This window comes from Sprattus sprattus (genome assembly GCF_963457725.1).
Source record: "Sprattus sprattus genome assembly, chromosome: 3".
NCBI lineage: Eukaryota > Metazoa > Chordata > Actinopteri > Clupeiformes > Clupeidae > Sprattus > Sprattus sprattus.
The window spans coordinates 42,181,906-42,201,463 of record NC_137922.1 but is presented as its reverse complement, the minus strand read 5'-3'; the positions used below and the strand labels follow the sequence as shown (position 1 = coordinate 42,201,463).

The 19,558-nt window shown below is 45.7% G+C and overlaps 1 protein-coding gene across 1 annotated transcript in view; it reads left to right on the top strand.

The window, feature by feature from the left end:
- Positions 1-2,096: 2,096 nt before the first annotated feature.
- LOC308362770 (uncharacterized protein) overlaps positions 2,097-19,558 on the top strand; it is a gene marked incomplete at its 5' end in the record, with an annotated part of 45,097 nt that continues 27,635 nt past the window's right edge. Inside the window, 22 exons of the mRNA XM_080835497.1 lie at positions 2,097-2,652; positions 2,898-3,334; positions 3,692-3,817; positions 4,119-4,316; positions 4,473-4,613; positions 4,777-5,046; positions 7,531-7,732; positions 8,007-8,173; positions 8,471-8,599; positions 9,900-10,075; positions 10,407-10,576; positions 10,877-11,101; positions 11,364-11,470; positions 12,053-12,250; positions 12,543-12,654; positions 13,041-13,269; positions 14,033-14,180; positions 14,718-14,895; positions 16,307-16,484; positions 16,900-17,026; positions 17,499-17,618; positions 19,336-19,498. Of these exons, the coding sequence (XP_080691623.1) occupies positions 2,097-2,652; positions 2,898-3,334; positions 3,692-3,817; positions 4,119-4,316; positions 4,473-4,613; positions 4,777-5,046; positions 7,531-7,732; positions 8,007-8,173; positions 8,471-8,599; positions 9,900-10,075; positions 10,407-10,576; positions 10,877-11,101; positions 11,364-11,470; positions 12,053-12,250; positions 12,543-12,654; positions 13,041-13,269; positions 14,033-14,180; positions 14,718-14,895; positions 16,307-16,484; positions 16,900-17,026; positions 17,499-17,618; positions 19,336-19,498 (4,357 nt within the window). The remainder of the gene's footprint in view (positions 2,653-2,897; positions 3,335-3,691; positions 3,818-4,118; positions 4,317-4,472; positions 4,614-4,776; positions 5,047-7,530; positions 7,733-8,006; positions 8,174-8,470; positions 8,600-9,899; positions 10,076-10,406; positions 10,577-10,876; positions 11,102-11,363; positions 11,471-12,052; positions 12,251-12,542; positions 12,655-13,040; positions 13,270-14,032; positions 14,181-14,717; positions 14,896-16,306; positions 16,485-16,899; positions 17,027-17,498; positions 17,619-19,335; positions 19,499-19,558) is intronic.

Below are 19,558 nucleotides of genomic sequence, written 5' to 3'. Positions count from 1 at the left end.
TCCCAGGATGGAAATTATGTTCATCTTATTCCATGTTCTCCTAAATTCAGTGACCATCTCCTAAGTCCTTGGTGACATTCAAGAGGAGATGGTTGTCCCAACACCACGCCTCAAAGCAGTCCACCAGGTCCCTGTACCCTGTGTCTCATGACCACTGCTAACACACCCCATGAGTCATCGGAAAATGTCTGCAGATGACTTGAGTTGTACTGGAAGTCTGAGGTGTACATGGTGGAGAGGAAAGGGGAGAGTACAGTCCCCCTGTGGTGCTGCTGTGCTGCTAATCACCTGTCCCTCAGAGGCACAAACTGTGGGCTGTCTGTCATATAGTCGATGATCCAGGAGGAGCTTCTCTTGTAGCAGCGTTGGCTGGATTATAGTAAAGGCCCTGGAACTGGAAATCCGAGAACATGGTCCTCACAGTGCTGTCTGCTTTCTTTGTCCAGGTGAGAGTGCACTCGGTGCAGCAGGTAAATTATGGAATCTTCGTCTCCAACCTCAGGGCGATAGGGTCCATAGGGGTGCTCACCTGGGGTCTGAGATGTATCAAACACGGTGTCTCAAGGACTTTTATAATTGGGGAAGTCAGGGCAGATGGAGATGGCTTTATTTGGTACAGGAACAAGGCAGGATGTCTTCTACACCACCTAAACCTTTTCCTGACTCAGGCGAGTTAAAGAGGTGCTGTAGAATCCCACATGGCTGGTGTGAAAAGGCCTTTAGGACCCAGGGGCTGAGACCATCCGGACATGCAGCCTTGTTCTTGCAGTTTCTAATGTGTACAATTTTACCAAGTCATTATGGTATGAAGGCTAGAACCCCCCCCCCCCCCCCATTTTGTTGTCTCAATGAGTCTGATACTGAGAACAGAAACTAAATAAAAAACAAAGAGATTTGACTCAAGTTATTCCCTTTCTTATGAGAAGTTGTCTACAATGGCCTACACATGATTGTTGTCTTGTTGGCTATTTGGCCCTCTGTTGTTCGAAAAACATAATTTGCTGTTTTTCTTCAGCCTATGATAATCTCCAGATATCTCTACCCTCCTCTCCTCTCTGTGTTCCAAAGTCACAGTCACATGACTTCCCTGGCAACAGCTGCTGCTGTCAGCAGAGGGTGCTGGAAAGGGAAACTTACAGCAATGTCCTGCAATCACCCATAACTCTCGGTTTTGCTTTCCCCTGTTGCCTAGTGACTGCTGCACTTATGAAATCTGGGGTATGTTAGAACAAGTCACCATAGAGAGAGTTACATAAATCACATTTTGACTTAATACTAGGCCATGAAGCCAGAGGCTTGATTTCACAGGATGTAGAGTACCTGAACTGTTGTGAGAGGAAATCAGCAGGATCGTTGAAAATGTCTGACAGGAAAAGGAGAGTGAATGAGGTTCCTTCATGTCCTTTGTGTACTTTGACCAACCAGCTGTCACTGGTGACTGTTCAGAACTAGTTTCACTTTCCTTTCTTGAGAACAACTGACGTCAAAGCTCTCAGTGATGATTTGCCAGAGACGAGGTTTTAAAGGGAGGGTAAACACAGACAGAGCCAGTTCAAGTTGCTCAGTGTAGTTTACACTGTTAGTTTACAGTACCTGGCAGTGAGAGTTGCAATTTGTGGTAAGTCATTGCCGAATTTCCATAATTGTTTTGCATTTGTTTATGATGTGTTTATGTGTATTATGTTTTTAAACTTACATATTGATCAGACTCATCAGAAAACATCTATATATATACAGTATATATATATATACAGTATATATATGGTATGTATTTGAGCACTTAAAATAATATACATGCTTTTTACCTTGTGGTTTACTTTATGTAAATACAGCCTCCTGGGTAACCTGGGTATTGAGGTTGTTTTCTTTGACTTGCATAAGCGAGGCGAACTAGCTATCATTATAGTTGTGTACTGTACAGCTATAGGAATGTAGTAAGTTACATGTCTGTAATGTGTACCCTAGCAATGTGTGCGCTAAAGTTTCACTTCATGTGTTTTTGTGACTTCATGGCATCCTCTTAAATCCTTTTTGTCACAAAATGTATCCCAGAGATGACCTTTAAAGATTTGATATGATTTGATCCTTTTGCAGACATGGCCGCAGGTCAACAGGAAGTAATAGAACTGGTGAGGCAACACCCAGAAGGCATCCCAGTTAAAAAACTGGCAGTGTCCTACAACCAGAAGTACAAGCGGAACTTGACTCTGAGCACGCTCGGATTCACCAGCATGCCAAGGTTCTTGGCCTCCATGGCCGAGCTGGTCGTGGAGGAGGAGGTAGTTTTCCACCGCTCTCACAGGATTAACCGACACGCGACCCCCGCAGCTCAGGCCGCGTCCGCAACACCACCAGGTAAAGACCCCAAACCTCCGATACACATAAGGTTCGGCGAGGACTCCGACCCACCGCCCACGGCACAGACCCAGGAGGAGCAGCTGCTGGAGAAGGTTGGGGAGGTGGTGAGGCATTACCCTGTGGCGGGCACGTCTATTGTTCAGCTGCAGAACAGCTACTTCCTCCATTTTGGCACACCCCTGCCCATGAGTCTGTACGTGCCTCTTTATGACCGCTTGACGCAAAAAACACCGCCAGCAGCAACCTCAAAGCCAAAGGAAGCCAATGGGGAACCAGAATCACTGAGCTTTTTTGGTAATCCTAATAGAAACTCGGCCAGATTCCACCAGTGAATGTCTTAAGGTTTAAGTTATGTCAAGGGATTTAATTTAAAATAGAGATTATGTATATTATGTAGATTCTATATTTTTTTGTGCCATTGACGTAATTTGAATTCTGCTTATTTATTGTCAATCTTAGTGACATTCTGTTGGGTCAAATTATACCTAGTCATATCTATTATTTATTTAATAGTTATTAATAATCCATTTTTCTTCCAGCAACGCCAGAGGGAAGCAGGAAGGGTAGCCCGGTGGCCTGGGCCGGGGCACGCTCCATGAGCCAGGCGAGGGACGAGCCACCACTGGTCCAGCCCAAAGAGGCCTCTCCGCCAGACGGCCTGGCCAGCAGCGACTTCCCCCCACTGGGGGCAGCATCACCGTCCAAGGCCGAAGATCGCCGGCGGCAGCGGACAACGTCAACCCAGGATCGGGAACGGGAGAGCTCGGTGACGTTCCACGATGCCTACCACGCCCAGCTGAGGGAGCGGCACGGCGCCAACGTGCGTGCTGCTGAGGCCCTTGAAGCCTTCGAGGGCGGCGGTGGCAGCAGAGAGCGTCGCTCGAGGAAGATCGTGAGCCCCAGCGAAGTGGACAGCCTGGCCGAAGATGTCATCAGATCCCTCGCATCACGAGGAGAGCTGGTGACTGTCGAGAGGGTGAGACTGCTGAGAAACTGGAGGGGGGACAGTTGAATCCTGATTTCCAAAAATTGGGATAATGGGTTTCCTAAAACTTTATTTAAAACTGTGAAACATCTCCAAAACGAGTTGACATAATCCGGTTTAAGACATGTACTATGTAACATTGAATCATATAACAGAAGCTTTTATCCAAAACAACTTTTCTTGAAAGCTGGTATCAATCAAAGACATTTCCCAAGTGGTGCTGTTTCCACTAGCTGCAGGAGTTTACAGGGAGGCTTCTGGTGCAGCCCCTTCTTGTTGCAACCCGAGTTTCACCAAATTCCAAAAAAACAAATCCTGTAAGTAAGATGATTATTTGTCTTTGACCAGGTTGTGTGTCAGTTGTGCGAGTACCTGCAAATCGACTCCCTGCAGTCCATGAGGATTTATCACCGTGACTTACCAGCTGTGAACAACCTGTTGCGGGCCATCAAAGAGATCAACATGTTCATTGAGGTAAGACAGAGGGGGCTATGGTGGCTCTTTGTCTCGATAGACATTGTCCTCAGAGTTGTGGAGTTTTAAAGATGTTTTCATGTGAATAAGTTGTTTAGGACAAAATGATAAAATAAATATATTTTCAAACCTATTTCCCTGTTCATATTCATGGACAAGGATTAGTGATGCCGTCTTGTGAAATTTAGTGGTTTATCTGTCTTTTTGCAGTATCAGTACGACTTACAGCTGGTTTAATTAAACTGCTGGTAATCAATGTTGCGGCAAAACCATGATTACCGTTTTGTGTTTTTACACCTAGTCCATGAATGCTGTGTCTGCTGTGTGCACGCTGTACGAGCTGGGCCAAGCCCTGGCTGGCCTGCAGAACAAGAAGCGTTTCGATGAGCTCAACCTCGGCCCCCTGTGCAAGAACCCGCTCATTCACAAGATGTTCAAAGTGGACGCCAACACCAAGGATGAGGACATACATCGCATCGAGACGGTGGACATTTTGAGGGTCAGTGTGTTGTAGGAACTGGTGACATCCCTGAAGTCTTTACACTGCGCTAGTTGGAACAAAAATGACATTCAGCATGTAACCAGTTGATATTCATCAACAGTTTTTATGTCTTTTTAAATCGTTTTTTTTGTTTGTTTTGTTTGTTTTGTTTAGAGTCTCCAAGCATTCAGAAAAAAATGCAAAGGCGTCAAGGTGGACCTCGCTGAGTTCATGAAGCACCTTGCTGATCAGTACAACTGTGACTCCCCTTACGCTCTGGGCATCCGCATTCAGGGCCTTGGGCTGCCCATTTCGGTAAGGTTGATTTTAGCCATTTGTCACAGGGTTAATAAACTTCCTACATAAAGTTTCCTAAATTTCCCACGGGATTAATAAAGTATTCATCTATCTATCTATTTATCTAATATGACCACATTTCAATCCGACCCTAACGTTGGTGATCTGGCTTCCCTCCTAGACCTTGACGAAGGCGACACAGGCCATGTACAATCTCATGGACAAGGCCAAAGACCAGGTGCGGCTCGAGCTGGAGCAAGAGGTGCAGGAAAAGCTGTGGAAGATCAAAAATAGCTTGATGGAACCGGCAGAAGGATCCGTCCAGTTTTTCTCCTCCTCCTCGTCCGGCAGCCGCGAGCTGAGGAAGAAGTACGCCGGCATGAGTGCCGCCGAGGCCGTGATGTTGGTCTTCACCAACTCTGAGGGCATCTTCAGCGCCACCATGATCAAGGTGCACACGCCAACCGAGGGAAACAAGGGGGGAGGTTTGGCTGAGTCAAACACAGTTGCACATATACCCATCAGGATGCTTGAGACCAGATCTGATCACCAGTATTTTGCCAATGAAATGATCTTGTTGCAAGCTGCGTTAATTACGAAACAGTCTCATTATAGACAATTCCCCATGCCCTACAGGCCCTGGCCCTGAATGCACGGTGCCAGTTTTTTTGTATTTTTGTGAGATGGCAAAATGTACTGCCAGATATGGAACACACTTAAATACAACATACCAGAGCAAACTATTCCAATGACTCTGACAGAATCTCATACTGTTGTCCTGTAAAAACTGCATGATGCAGCTCATCCTCACCCCACCAGGCTTCTCTACCAGTTTATAATGCTGAGTCACAGGCATCCGCATCCAATCCCACAGAAACACTTTCCCCAGACACTCACTTATTTAAGGAACCCCCCCCCCTTCCCTCTCAGTTTTTGGAAGTTTTAGGGTCTGTTGGCCCACCGGCGGTGCACTTGCTGTCTGGGAGCCGGCCGTGGGGCATCCGCCTGGGTGACACTAAGCCACTCTTTATCCCTGCCAAAGTGTCACCACCAGAGCCCGTTAATTTCACGCCGCGTTTGAGCCTGAAAGCCGGGCCGATAATTCGCCTGAGCTTAACACCATTAAGGCTATCGTCTCCTCTCTGTCAAGCAGGTTTCATAAAGTATTTGGTTCCCGGGGCTCGTTAATATGCCAGGCCTCGTAATCTTCTAATCCCGGCTGTAATCAAGGCGCGTCTGCTTTGCTTACATTTTTCTTTTGGCCCCCCCACCCCACCCCTGTGACAGTTTTTCAGGGATTAAGTAAATGCTTAATGTTTCTTTTTTCATTCACTTTAATTCAGGGTGACTATGTTCCATGCATGTGGCTATATTTATATTTTTATGAATCAAATAAGAATTCTCAAGCTCACCAATGACATTCCTGATACACTGGCGTTATAGTTCCTGATAAAGAGTTTTTAGTGATTAAAGGTTCACAGCATTGCAGTAAGCAGTACCCAGTAGTTATTGCAAAATGTATACAGCCGCGGAAAAAATTAAGAGACCACTTCAAAATTATCAGTTTCTCTGGTTTTACTTTTTATTGGTATGTGTTAAAGTAAAATGTACATTTTAGTTGTATTCTATAACCTACTGGCAACATTCCTACCAAATTTCAAATAAAAATATTGTCATTTAGATCATTTATTTGCAGAAAAATGACAATTGGTCAAAATAGCAAAAAAGATGCAGTGTCTTCAGATCTCGAATAATGCAAAGAAAACAAGCTCATATTCATTTTTAAACTACACAATACTAATGCTTTAACTTAGGAAGAGTTCAGAAATCAATATTTGGTGGAATAACCTTGATTTAAAATCACAACTTTCATGTGTCTTGGCATGCTCTCCACCAGTCTTTCACATTGCCGTCGGGTGACTTTATGCTACTCCTGGCGCAAGAATTCAAGCAGCTCGGCTTCTTTTCATGGCTTGTGACCATCCATCTTCCTCTTGATCACATTTCAGAGTTTTTTTAATGGGATTCAGGTCTCGAAATTGGGCTGGCAATGACAGGGTCCTGATCTGGTGGTACTCCATCCACACCTTTACTGGCCTGGCTTTGTGGCATGGAGCATTACCCTGCTGGAAAAAACACTTCTCAGAGTTGGGGAACATTGTCAGAGCAAAAGGAAGCAAGTTTTTCTTCCGGGACAACGTTGTACTTTGCCTGGCTGAGGTTTGTAAAAGACCATAAGGATTGAACCAAAGCTGACTGGAGGTCCCTAAGTTCGTCTTCTCTGATGAGTCCAATTTCACAGTAGGTGCAAGACTCTGTGGCTTGTAGGCCTCTCCAGGTCTCAGTCTAACCATCAGACGACCATGTGTTGGGCAAAGCTGAAAATTGGACTCATCAGAGAAGACGAACTTAGGGACCTCCAGTCAGCTTCAAGGTTATTCCACCAAATATTGATTTCTGAACTCTTCCTAAGTTAAAGCATTAGTATTGTGTAGTTTAAAAATGAATATGAGCTTGTTTTCTTTGCATTATTCGAGATCTGAAGACACTACATCTTTTTTGCTATTTTGACCAATTGTCATTTTTCTGCAAATAAATGATCTAAATGACAATATTTTTATTTGAAATTTGGTAGGAATGTTGCGAGTAGGTTATAGAATAAAACAGAAATGTACATTTTACTTTAACACATACCAATACATAGTAAAACCAGAGAAACTGATAATTTTGAAGTAGTCTCTTAATTTTTTCCGCGGCTGTATATTCAGTGAAAGTCCCTTCTTCCTGGAGATCACACATTTATATTACGTCTCAGCAAGTTGTTGAAGATAAAAAGGAATGGATATGGGCAAATTCTGGAAACCGGGCAAAGAACTTTTGTCATTAACTGAGATGAGTTGTTGCTGCTGTTTTTCCGACTCCTTGGCGTCCACAGCGTGTGCAGACCTTCCTGTCCGCCGTGAAGGACGACCGACTGGCCAAGAGCCTGTTCCAGCTGGCCATCTGCTGCGGATCTCTGGAGGCCCCTAATGACCTGCCAGCCGGCGAGACATCCAGGAAGAACGACATGAGGAAGAAGAAGAAGAAAGAGGAAGACGAGGAGGATGACGGCATCTCCATCATGGCTCCCTCCGAAAGTAAGTGAGACCCACAGTCCTGTAGTCACAATATAATACACACATTTAGATAACACAATAATGGATCACATTCATTTGTTACATACTTATAAATTGATTGTCAATCCTTTTTTCTCATTTGAGGAACATTAATTTATCATTTTCTCCTTGTTGGTTGTGCCTTGATGGTCATCACAGTGTTCAGGGACTCCCTCCCAGGTCCATTTTTGTGTTTCACATTTTCCTTTCTTACCCCCCTCCCCCCTTCTCCCCTGATTCCCTCTTGGCACTTCAGCTGCAGTGAAGCAGTACTTCCAGGAGTGTGTGGCCAGGCTGTGTGGCGTGCCCACCCTCGGTTACCTGTCCAACCTGGAGAAGAAGATGGCCGAGCACTTCAAGGTCAAAGCCTTCCTCCGACTCGCCCAGGGGAGCTTCCTGGAGTTCCTGGTCAAGCACTCCGAGGCAAGTCATAAAAACATAAACACACTAGCTGGATAGAGAGTAACTTACACAACTGGCAAGTGTGTAAGTCTACACTTAGACTAGGTTTTAACTAGGTGCTTTGTTTCCAACTGATCGACACAGCACCGTTTTTTATACTTGATACAGTCATACATGGTACGCAATCATTCCTTGTACTTTGTTTATCTTTTAAAAATCGAATTGAGATCTAATCATAGTAGGGAAGATGGCAGGCTATATGGGCCACCTCTTTTCATACTCCCCACCTGCTGTGTGCTCACCCCTCTCTGTCTGTAGACCCTGCAGCAGACAGTAGGGGGCGCCATCCTCATTGGCAGCCAGGGCTCCGGCGCGTGTGGCTTCAGGCCCAGCCAGCAGGACGTGTTTGAGTTCATCACACAGTGTGGCGAGGGAGATCCCAGCAGAGTGAGTTTCAAAGGCACTTACCCCTCCTGTGTACCCCTGCCTGTTTACCCCTGCCTGTTTACCCCTGACTGTTTACCCCTGCCTGTTTACCCCTGACTGTTTACTTTGCTTGGTTCCACTAATGAAGGCTGAACATCGAATGCTCCTATGACTGATTGCTTGGACTCATTAAAAGTTGTGATATTATGCATATCCTGCTTGTTACAGGCTGATAACTGGATTAAGGCCCACGCTCTTCTATGTGTGCTTCAGACATCTTTGATGTGACAGGGGGGCTAGCTTTGGGCCATGTGGATCATTAAATGGCCCTCTTATTTGAGCAGTCAAAGTCAAAAGTCCAATTTTTCACATTTGTCTCTTTTGAAACTAATTTAATTTCTTAGTTCCATATTTACATGGACTCTGAAAATGCTCTTCATTATGTTCTACAAATGCTCATTCACCCTCACAATTACAGCCTTAAAGCTCATTCACCCTCACAATAACATCCTAAGAGCTCATTCACCCTCACAATTACAGCCTTAAAGCTCATTCACCCTGACAATAACATCCTTAAAGCTCATTCACCCTCACAATAACATCCTTAAAGCTCATTCACCCTCACAATAACATCCTAAGAGCTCATTCACCCTCACAATAACATCCTTAAAGCTCATTCACCCTCACAATAACATCCTTAAAGCTCATTCACCCTCACAATAACATCCTAAGAGCTCATTCACCCTCACAATAACATCCTTAAAGCTCATTCACCCTCACAATAACATCCTTAAAGCTCATTCACCCTCACAATAACATCCTAAGAGCTCATTCACCCTCACAATAACATCCTTAAAGCTCATTCACCCTCACAATAACATCCTTAAAGCTCATTCACCCTCACAATAACATCCTAAGAGCTCATTCACCCTCACAATAACATCCTTAAAGCTCATTCACCCTCACAATAACATCCTAAGAGCTCATTCACCCTCACAATTACATCCTAAGAGCTCATTTACCCTCACAATAACATCCTAAGAGCTCATTCACCCTCACAATAACATCCTTAAAGCTCATTCACCCTCACAATTACATCCTAAGAGCTCATTTACCCTCACAATAACATCCTAAGAGCTCATTCACCCTCACAATAACATCCTTAAAGCTCATTCACACTCACATTTCTATTCTTTTCTGTAAAAGAATTTAAACTGATACATTCATCTTTCAATCTCCATGATGTAAAACACCTCATTGTTTAGTTAACGTCGAGTCCTGTCTGACCTTTGACCCCGGGGGTCTTTCCTCCTTGCTTCAGCTGCCGTTCATCGAGGCGTCCCTGAGGAGTCACTACGGCCTCCGGGACACCAGGGAGTTGGGCTACGGCCCGCTCGGCACCCTGCTGACCATCGTCCAGCGCCAGAGAAGCCTGGGCGACCCGCTGGGCCCCAGCGTTGTGCGTTACGAGGCCCCGCTGTTGCCCAAAGGGTCCGGGTGAGAACCAAGCTCCAGATCACTGTATATTCTGCATCACGCGACCATGATCCCCCAGTTCTGTTCCGCTAAGGCTACCACTGCTGTAGGAGGACATAGTTGCAACCCCAATCTGTAACTGTGTCTCTATATTGAAATACCCCTGAATGTGGGGATTAATAATCGTACATGGTTAATTTCTTCATCGGTCAAAGGCCACTTTGTTGATAAGCGATTCTTTTCAGACCTTTAAATGGTACTGTCTGGCTGGCAAAAAACAAACGCTTCCGACTGCATGGGTTTTGTCACGGTGGGTTTCTGTGTATCTGACTCGGTGGCGTTCCCTCCGCAGGGAGCGGGCGTGTGAGTCGGTGGGGATGCTGGGTGCGGTGAGGCGGGAGCAGGCCGTTTCCTGTCTGCTGTCCACCCCTCTGCTGGAGGACCTGGAGCAGTGGAGCCTCTGGGAGCTGGTGTTCCTGCCCAGCCTGGGGCCCCTCAAAGAGTTCATCGAGAGGCACTGCGGTTAGTCTTAAGCATTTTTACATTAAGTGTGTGTGTGTGTGTGTGTGTGTGTGTGTGTGTGTGTGTGTGGATTAGCTGGTGTTGTGTCATTTTTTCACTCCGCCAAAGAAGGATTTGTTTTTGGTGCGGTTTGTTTTGTATCTCTGTTTGTCTGTAAGCAGGATAACGCAAAAACGTACTTCATAGCACCAAAACAACATCCACCATTACAAATCAACTATGAGTCAAATGCAAACAGCGACAATAGAAGTGGATAATGCTTGTGTTGTTTTTCATGTGTGATGTTATTGTGCTGTGCAGCCCACACAGACCTGATGGCGTTGGAGGTAAAGCCAGGCATGCTGCTGCGGGTGACCAGATCCACGGGCGACAGGCTCTTCGCAGAAGCGGTGCAGACTCTGGACGCCACAGGGACGGCCGGACACCTGGTGTCCATTGTTGTGGCTGATGGGATACTGAACGCCCCCACAGCTCTTCTGGCCAATCACATGGAGAGTTCACTGGCTGCAGCTGTGGCAAGGGAAGGTAGGAATGCACAGAACCATGAATGTATTGTCTTTGCATTAGATTACAATTGATTTTGCATTCGATTACAGTTGACTTTGCATTAGATTACAGTTGACTTTGCATGTGAGTACATGACAGTGTGATATACGGAGTTCTTAAAATAGAATGAAATTGTAATAAACATGGTTCTTAAAATAGAAATGTACAGTTTTCTGGGATATTTCCGAAGTACGCTTCTGAATCACAAGCTGAAGGTGAATTATGTCTAAACAATTTGCAGATTCTGCTCAAGTAGAAGATGGTCATTCTTACAGCACAGTGGCCCAGTTTGTTCTGGAGTGCATGGTCAGAATCCCCACGAAAATCTGCACAGCCCTACTGCAACAGGTACTCCACGTTCAACTGTTTTCTTGGTACTCTGTGTAAATCTGCTGAACACAGCTGATGTTCAGTGAGTAGGGTTCAGCATGTATAATGTAGAAGCTGTGGTGTTTGTTAATATCTTTTAACATGGTGAATACAAGAATCTGTCCCCTAAAGAGTGGACAAGTATGCTGTTGCAAAAATAACTGAAGTGTAAATCCATCAGCGGAGTCTAAATTAATCAAAGCTGGTCATGTAAAAAATAAAAAACTGTGTTGTTTTTTAAAGTGTTGCTGATGTAGTGTCAGGGTTGTGTTGAAAGCAAGGGTGGAACACTGAGTCAGACATAGCATGTTTGGGCAGGCATAGGGTGGCTTGCTTCTCGCCAGAATGTGTTGAAATCACTGCAATCTATTTTTTTCCAAGTGATGGGCATGGGTGTTAATTACACGCACCTCTGTTCCTGTTTAGATTGAGATCCTTCTTAGCTAACTGAATTAGCCAGACATCAATAAGCACTCTGCGATTTGGAACGAATCCATATCGCCCCTTTGAAGTAAACAGTTCATCATCTCCTTGTACAATGCCACTCCTTTCCCCCCCTAGATCTTTCTGGAGCCTCTGTCCAAGGTTTTGGGCCAGTCCATGTCCAAAGGCACTCTCCTGGAGAGCGCCAAGGCTGAGCCGCGGTACCTGAACAGACTCCACCAGATGGGCGTCCTGCTCGGCATCACCGAGTGGTCGAGGGACTACCACTCCAAACTGCTCGCGCCCAAAGCCCCAGAAGTCCTCTCCCACCAACAGGTTCGACCCTCTGAGATCTTCTAGATAGTATCTTGCCCTTACAGTATTTACATTCCAGTACTTTTTACTTTTTCTTATGTAAAATAGTATGTATTGTTAGACAAGGTCTCTATTGCTCGTAGCTTGATTGTTCTCTCTCTTGTAAGGCGCTTTGGATAAAAGCGTCTGCTAAATGACTAAATGTTAAATGTAAATGTATCAAAACTGCTGACCACAAAAGGGGCAGTGATATGCATGTTTGTCACTGCATAATGTTTCATCTCTGTGCCCAAACTCCATTCCCTCGCTGCAGTCTGGGGTGGCCAGTGTCCTGGATGCTGAAGTCTCTGAGGCCAGCCTGTCCGACAGTGACGACGCCTCAGAGGAACACTCCGTCCGTGACTTCAACGGCGTTGACAACTCAGGTTGACAGCCATATTTATATCTTATTATTTATACATAGTGACTGATTGCAACAGTAAAGCCAAAGCGGTACATTAGCATGTGACAAACAAAGTGACAAATAGGCTCATTGCGGACTAGTACTAACACATGTTTTTTTTTCCTGAGCTCCCTCAGTAGAATTTTAAGATTTGGTTAATCAGTTGAGATGGTCTTTATTCGCTTCTCAAATGATCCTTGTCACTAATTTCCACTTAATGATATTACATCACTCTAGATGCTACTACAAGAAGATGTTTTGACTATGCAGATCAGCCAAAGTTTAGAAATGCATATATGGATGAAAATAAGCAGAACACGCTAGTATTTATCCAAAACTTGACTCCACCAACTACTATGCCCTCTGCAGATTACAGTAGCGACCTCGAGGATTACAGTGATAACGAGCACCTCGGACTGGCCTCGGATCAGAGCGGCGACCTGAGCGTCGAGGAGGAGACAGAGGAGGGCCATGCCGACCTGACTGCAGATCAGCCAGGTGAAGCGGCGGCAGCAGCAGCCGAGGAGCCCGGCGCCCCAGAGGAGCAGCCTGAGCCGTCTAGACTGAGCCAGCAGAGGACCGTCATTGAGGACATCAGGTTTGTTTACTGAGTTTACTTGTTTATCTGTACCATCGCTAATGCTAAACCTTATGAGCTTAAAGTAAACCTTTCAGTACATTGCTTCCTGTTACATAACTGTCTCCTGTGATCACTGTAAGATGTCACCAGTGCATCTCGTAATGACACGACCCAGTACATGAACTTGTTCTCTACCCAGTGCTCAGGCAGAGTATGACCATGATTATTAAGATGCCGATGACAGGAAGGCATAATAACTGTAATGGGGAATGTTCCATTTCACCTAATCACAGCACATTTGTGCTTTGCGGCGGTTTTCTTTTGACATTGTGGTCCCAGCTGATTGTGCCCATTGTGTCTTATGTGTGTTTCTTTGTGTGTGCGCGTGCATGTGTCTGCTCTGCGTGTGTGTGTGTGCGTGTGTCTGCTCTGTGTGTGTGCGTGTGTCTGCTCTGTGTGTGTCTACTCTGTGTGTGTGTGTGTGTGTGTGTGTGTGTGTGTGTGTGTGTGTGTGTGTGCGTTTGTTTGTTCTGTGTTTGTGTGTGCGTGTTTGCTCTGTGTGTGTGTGTTCTGTGTGTGTGTCTGTGTGTGTTTGTGTCTGCCCTGTGTGTGTCTACTCTGTGTGTGTGTGTGTGTGTGTGTGTGTGTGTGTGTGTGTGTGTGTGTGTGTGTGTGAGTGTGTGTGTGCGTTTATGTGTTCTGTGTTTGCGTGTGCGTGTCTGCTCTGTGTATGTGTGTGTGTGCGTGTGTGTGCACGGCACGTACGTATTGTGTGTTCCAGGAGGAGTGATTTTGGGGTGGGCGTGGAGCTGAATGAGGAGGGCCAGCGCCTGATGCAGGTGCACCAGGAGCGTCTGGGCCGGAGCCTGCAGCGCCTCTCCACCGAGCTCTACAGCAAAGACACACACTTCGTCCTGGAGCTCATTCAGGTCTGCCACGTCTGAACGTTACTGAATGCTACTGAACATTCATTGTTTCTGTCCTCCTTTTTTCTTTTTTTCCCCTTTTCACGTGAAGTGTTTGTCCTGTCCGAGCCATTTATGGAATTAGGCTGCTGATTCCAGCGTTGAATAATAGTCAACGTCACTCACTGAGAAAAGTTTATTAGAGTTGTGTCCTTGTTTTTGTTGTGTTGAGTGCCTTGCTCCAGAAACATTTCACAGTAATGGACTGAACCCTTTTCATTATTAATTCTATAGCTTTTGGGCGTCTCTGGTGTTCTGCCTTTGGTCTTGTCTTACTACAAAGTCGTCTCCTTAAAATGTTAATATTTATGCATTCTCTGTGCCACATTGACTTGCAATGCTTTCATTGTAGTTACTGTTGTTTACTGTTGAATGTATAATTCTTTTTGTAGTCAAATTATTTACATGCCACTTTGTTGTATAACCTATTTTTGCCATTCATTATTAGCCTGGCATTATTTTCCAGACATTAGAGAAGTTGAATATTCCCTGTGTGTCCAGAATGCAGATGACAACAGCTATCCCTCGGCCCAAGACGTGCAGCCGTCACTGGCGTTCGTCATTGAGAAGGACTGCATCACCATCCTGAACAACGAGTGTGGTTTCCTGGAGAGGAACGTGCGGGCCATCTGTGACGTGGGCCGCAGCACCAAGGGCAAACACACATATGGATACATAGGTACCAGCAAACACACGTATAGATACATAGGTACCAGCAAACACACATATAGATACATAGGTACCAGGCAAACACACGTATAGATATATAGGTACCAGGCAAACACACATATAGAAACATAGGTACCAGACAAACTCATATGGGTACATAGGTACCAGGCAAACTCATATGGATTAATTGGTGTCAGGCAAACACACATATGGATGTAAATATGCCAGGCAAACTCATATGGATGCATTGGTGCCAGGCAAACACCCGTATGGATTAATAGGTACCAGGCCTGCTGCAGTACCCCTGCTTCAGCTTCCTGGCACACTGGGCAGAGCCATCAGTGCTGTTCCGTTGTCTGTGATTATGATCTCTTGTTGTTTGTGAAGTTGATTCGTGTTCACATGGAGATGATAGGGAGTTTGTTTACAGAAGGCTTTTCCACTGAAAGTAGGCCCAGACAAAGCCATAATATTGACATCATGAAATCAGGCTTATTTTAAGCTTTTGGCTGGTGAGGGGAAAATTATCTGTCCTGGGTTTTCCTTTGAAACCCGGCCATTATATTTAGTAACAATCTGTCCCTTTCTCTCTATCTCTTTCTTTCTCTGTCCCATTTTCTCTCTTTCTTTATAAGTGGGGCTTTTTCTCTCTATCTCTCCACTCTCTTTCTCTCTCCCCCCTTCTCTCTTTCTCACTCCCTTTCTCTCTGTGGTTCTCTGCCTGTCCCTGTCTCATGCATTCTGGTAGAAGCTTCTGAAACAGAGCAGATGTCCGTGTGAAGTGCCTGGTGTGCTTGTCAGTGTGTGCAGCCCATTCACAGACTCCCACTGTGTATGTGTGTGTGTGTGTGTGTGTGTCTGTCTGTGTTTGTGTGTGTGTGTGTGTGTGTGTGTGTGTGTGTGTTTGTGTGTGTGTGTGTGTGTGGAGCTCAGTGCAGCACTGGTTCTGCTAGGTCACCACAGGCCCTACCGTGAGGACCGCTTCATTAGATAACCTTCAGACTAATTATTCTGCACAGAACAAGCAGGCGGTCTGGGATTGATGTCTGAACAATACTAACTCCATTTGCAGTTCAGCTCAGCTCAGCGTGCGTGCGTGCGTGCGTGCGTGCGTGCGTGCGCGCGCGTGTTCAGCGAGCAAAGTGATACTAAGGCACTAGGTGTGTTTTCCACATGTATCGCTCCTGAGGGAATTGTTTTTTTATTTGAAGGCTTCTTCCCCCATTTTTACTTCTGTCATGTTTGTCATAAACTGAACCTAGATATACAACTATATATATTTAAGTATCTGCTAAGCTATTCATCAAGGTCGGGTTTGTTGTTGTTTGTTTTTGTTTGGAGGTTTGCTGTACAATTAACACGTTGTGGTCTTTACACGGAGGTGTTACTGACTGAGTTGTTGTGACTCGTCTCACTCGCAGGGCAGAAGGGCATCGGGTTCAAGTCGGTGTTCAAAGTGACAGACTGCCCCCAGATCCACTCCAACGACTTCCACGTCTGCTTTGACAAGAACAGCGGCCCCATGGGCTACATCCTACCCCACTGGGTGGAGGAGGAGCGACCCGTGACTGCAAACGCCCCAGAGATCTGTCAGAAGAGGTGACATCACTGGCCCGTTAAACTCAACACTATGCATTACTAACATACAACACTAGAGGGAGCTTTTCCCAATTGAATTGCCTCGCCATTTTCCATCCAGTGACTTTGGATTTCTCCAGTTAAGACAATAGACAATGGTTGAGGCAAGACAATGTATTGTGTTAAGTAAATTGTTGTTGCCGTCAATGCCTATTCGTGCAAACAACCAAATTCACTGTATTCAGTCCAGTAATCCAGAACCCAATAGTCTTATATAGTCTGACATTACAGTCTAGCCCAGTCCAGTCACAATAGGATTCTATGTTCAGCAGAGGACTTGTTCCATGTGAGCCTCCATGCTGTATCTACATTTATGTTTACGTTTACATTTATTCATTTGGTAAACAAATACCTTACCCTGTTTACCGCCCTGCAGCTGGACCACAAAGATCCTGCTCCCTCTCCGCTCCGAGAGCCTGCAGACCAAGAACTTGTTCCGCGACGTCCACCCCTCTCTCCTGCTCTTTCTCCATCGCCTGCGCTCCATCACCATCTTCAACCAGGTAACTGTCACCCTTCCCAGCTTCACAGATGCCACCCCACCCAGTAGTTTACCCCCCATGTTCAGAGTCTTTAAAGGTGCAGTCCTTGATTATGATCTATTACACTTTGCATCAGTGAAATCCTCCTCACATTCCTCCACTTTACCCCCCAGTTCATGCGCTCAAAAATACTCTGGTGTTCCTGTGTGGTCCTGGTTCTGTAAATGGGACACAAACAAAGCGGCTTGGAACGCCATAACACTGTTACAACCAATCAACAGTGTCGCTTCAGAAACACGGAAATGGGGGGGACCTGGGAGACTCTACCTTAGAGACTTAACAATAGACTTAATCTGTCGCTTAACTCTCTTAACTGCTACTAACTCCTAACACTGTTCACTCTTTGTTGTTAGTTGCTAGTGTTGCTGTTTGCTGTGCTGACGCGTGGCTTTAAATGACCCTGTCTGACCTCTGACCTTTCTGCTGACCCCAGACCGAGGGGCGCTTGGTGACAATGAGTCGGCAGGACCTGAGCCACAACATCCTGGAGGTGCGGCACACCAGTGGCCTGGAGCGCTGGCTCGTCGTCAAGAACATGCTCCACCCCAAGAAGGCAAGACACTCACACACACACACACACACACACACACACACACACACACACACACATGGCCGCAAGGGGTGTTGTTTACAGCTGGTCCACAGAGAGCCTACTAACAATAGGACTGTGTCAACACTTCACCTGAAATACATGAAGTATGGTCTCATGGTAGAGTCGCTAGTACTCTGACAGTGGTGGAGAAACATATGGAATGAAAAGGCTTTGGGGAATCCACCCAGGACTATTTTAATATGTTGTGTGGGATCTGTGTGAGTGAGTTGCCTTTTGCAAACACCAATATTAAAACAGATACAATAATAATCAAAATAGGTACACAACAGTGAGCTAATTAAAGAAGTAAAATCAAAATCCACAAGACGGCCCTTCCCCTGTCCCCCGCCCCCACACACCCCACAATAAGCCCCACTTATCTTCTTTCTAATAACTAACTGGTGAAAAAAAAAAAAAGTCTTTAGGATCTGCCCCGTTTTTCTTCCCTTTATCCATTTTCTTTCTTCTTTCTCTCTCCATCTCGCTGCTTCACATCAGGACTGTTCTCGCCTTTTCATGTCCGTGTCTTCTGGGGCCCTACCGTCATTATGTAAGCCCTCCGCAGTCTGCAGCACAGACGGCTGTGTGCGCTCCCCCTCCTCTCTCTCTCTCTCTCTCTCTCTATCTCTCTGTCCCTCCCTCTCTCACACACACTCACACTCTCCCTCCCCCCCCCCCCTCTCTCTCTGATCTTCTCCAGACAGCCATGCGCCGTGGCTTATTAGCAAGTTGTAGCGTGCTAATTTCTAGCGCCTGGAGGGGTAGGGGACCGTCTCCGCCCCCGCCCAACACCAAAGCATCCGATCCAGGTCACAGGGTTTGCAGAGAGAGGGGAAGAGAAAAGAAGGAGGAAAACAACTGTGCCGTGGCAGCCGCTGCCATTTTCCCCCCACTCTTTTTTTTAATCATCTTTCTCCTTTTCACCATGAGTGTGATATTCTATCTTTCTCTCTCTCTCTCTCTCTCTTTTTCTGCCTCCATTTTGAGTTCCCCCACCTCAGGTGTTCAGGGATGCCATCAAATTAGCACTGGTTAATTAAGTCCCATCTTAAGAGGGGGCCTTTCAAGAGAGAGAGGATTTCCCTGTGTAGTCACCCAGCTTCCGATTGACAACCTCACTCACGCTATGTCAGAATATCCTGGATAGATTTCCCAAGTGTGTTTCTCTTCTTGTATGGGTTCCATATACATCTCCAACTCCAGTCTAGGAGCTAGGAGCTATACCATCATCAGACCCTAGTAGCTATGCCATCATCAGACCATATGTGATGTGTTTCATGTATATATATCTGTTATGCCCCTTTGTTAAACAGCAGAATTCTCTTGGGGTTAAATAGCGTGCTTTTTTTTTTCTTCTCAATCCTCAAACAATAAAACAGCACACAGACTGTTATTGTTTTTTTATATTATTATTGTTCCTCAATTCATTTGGTTATGGCAGATGCTTCATGTCTCTCTTGGGCGATGAGAGCCAAAATGCATGAGAACAAAATAAAGAGGAGGGTGGCATGTTATACTTCTGAGTGCTCTTCTTTTATGAATATCATCACCATCTGGTTGGGGACGCAGCTCCCCTCAGTGGGGAACTAAATGTCTGTTTTGTTTGTTTGTTCTGTTGTATTTCGTTGAGGGAATCATTTGTTTATGTATTAACCTCTCTCTGTTCCTGGCCCCTCAGATTAAAGAGGAAGTAGAGTCCACTGAGCTGGCCATGGCGTTCTGCCTGAGCGACGGCGCGTCCTCGTCCTCATCTTCATCCGACGTCCCTCTCCAGCCGCGCCAGCAGAGCGTCTTCGCCTTCCTGCCACTGCGCAGCTTTGGCTTCCGCTTCATCATCCAAGGTCAGAGGTCATCACCAAGGTCACAGATATTGGTCAGGCATTGGCATAGGCATGCACATC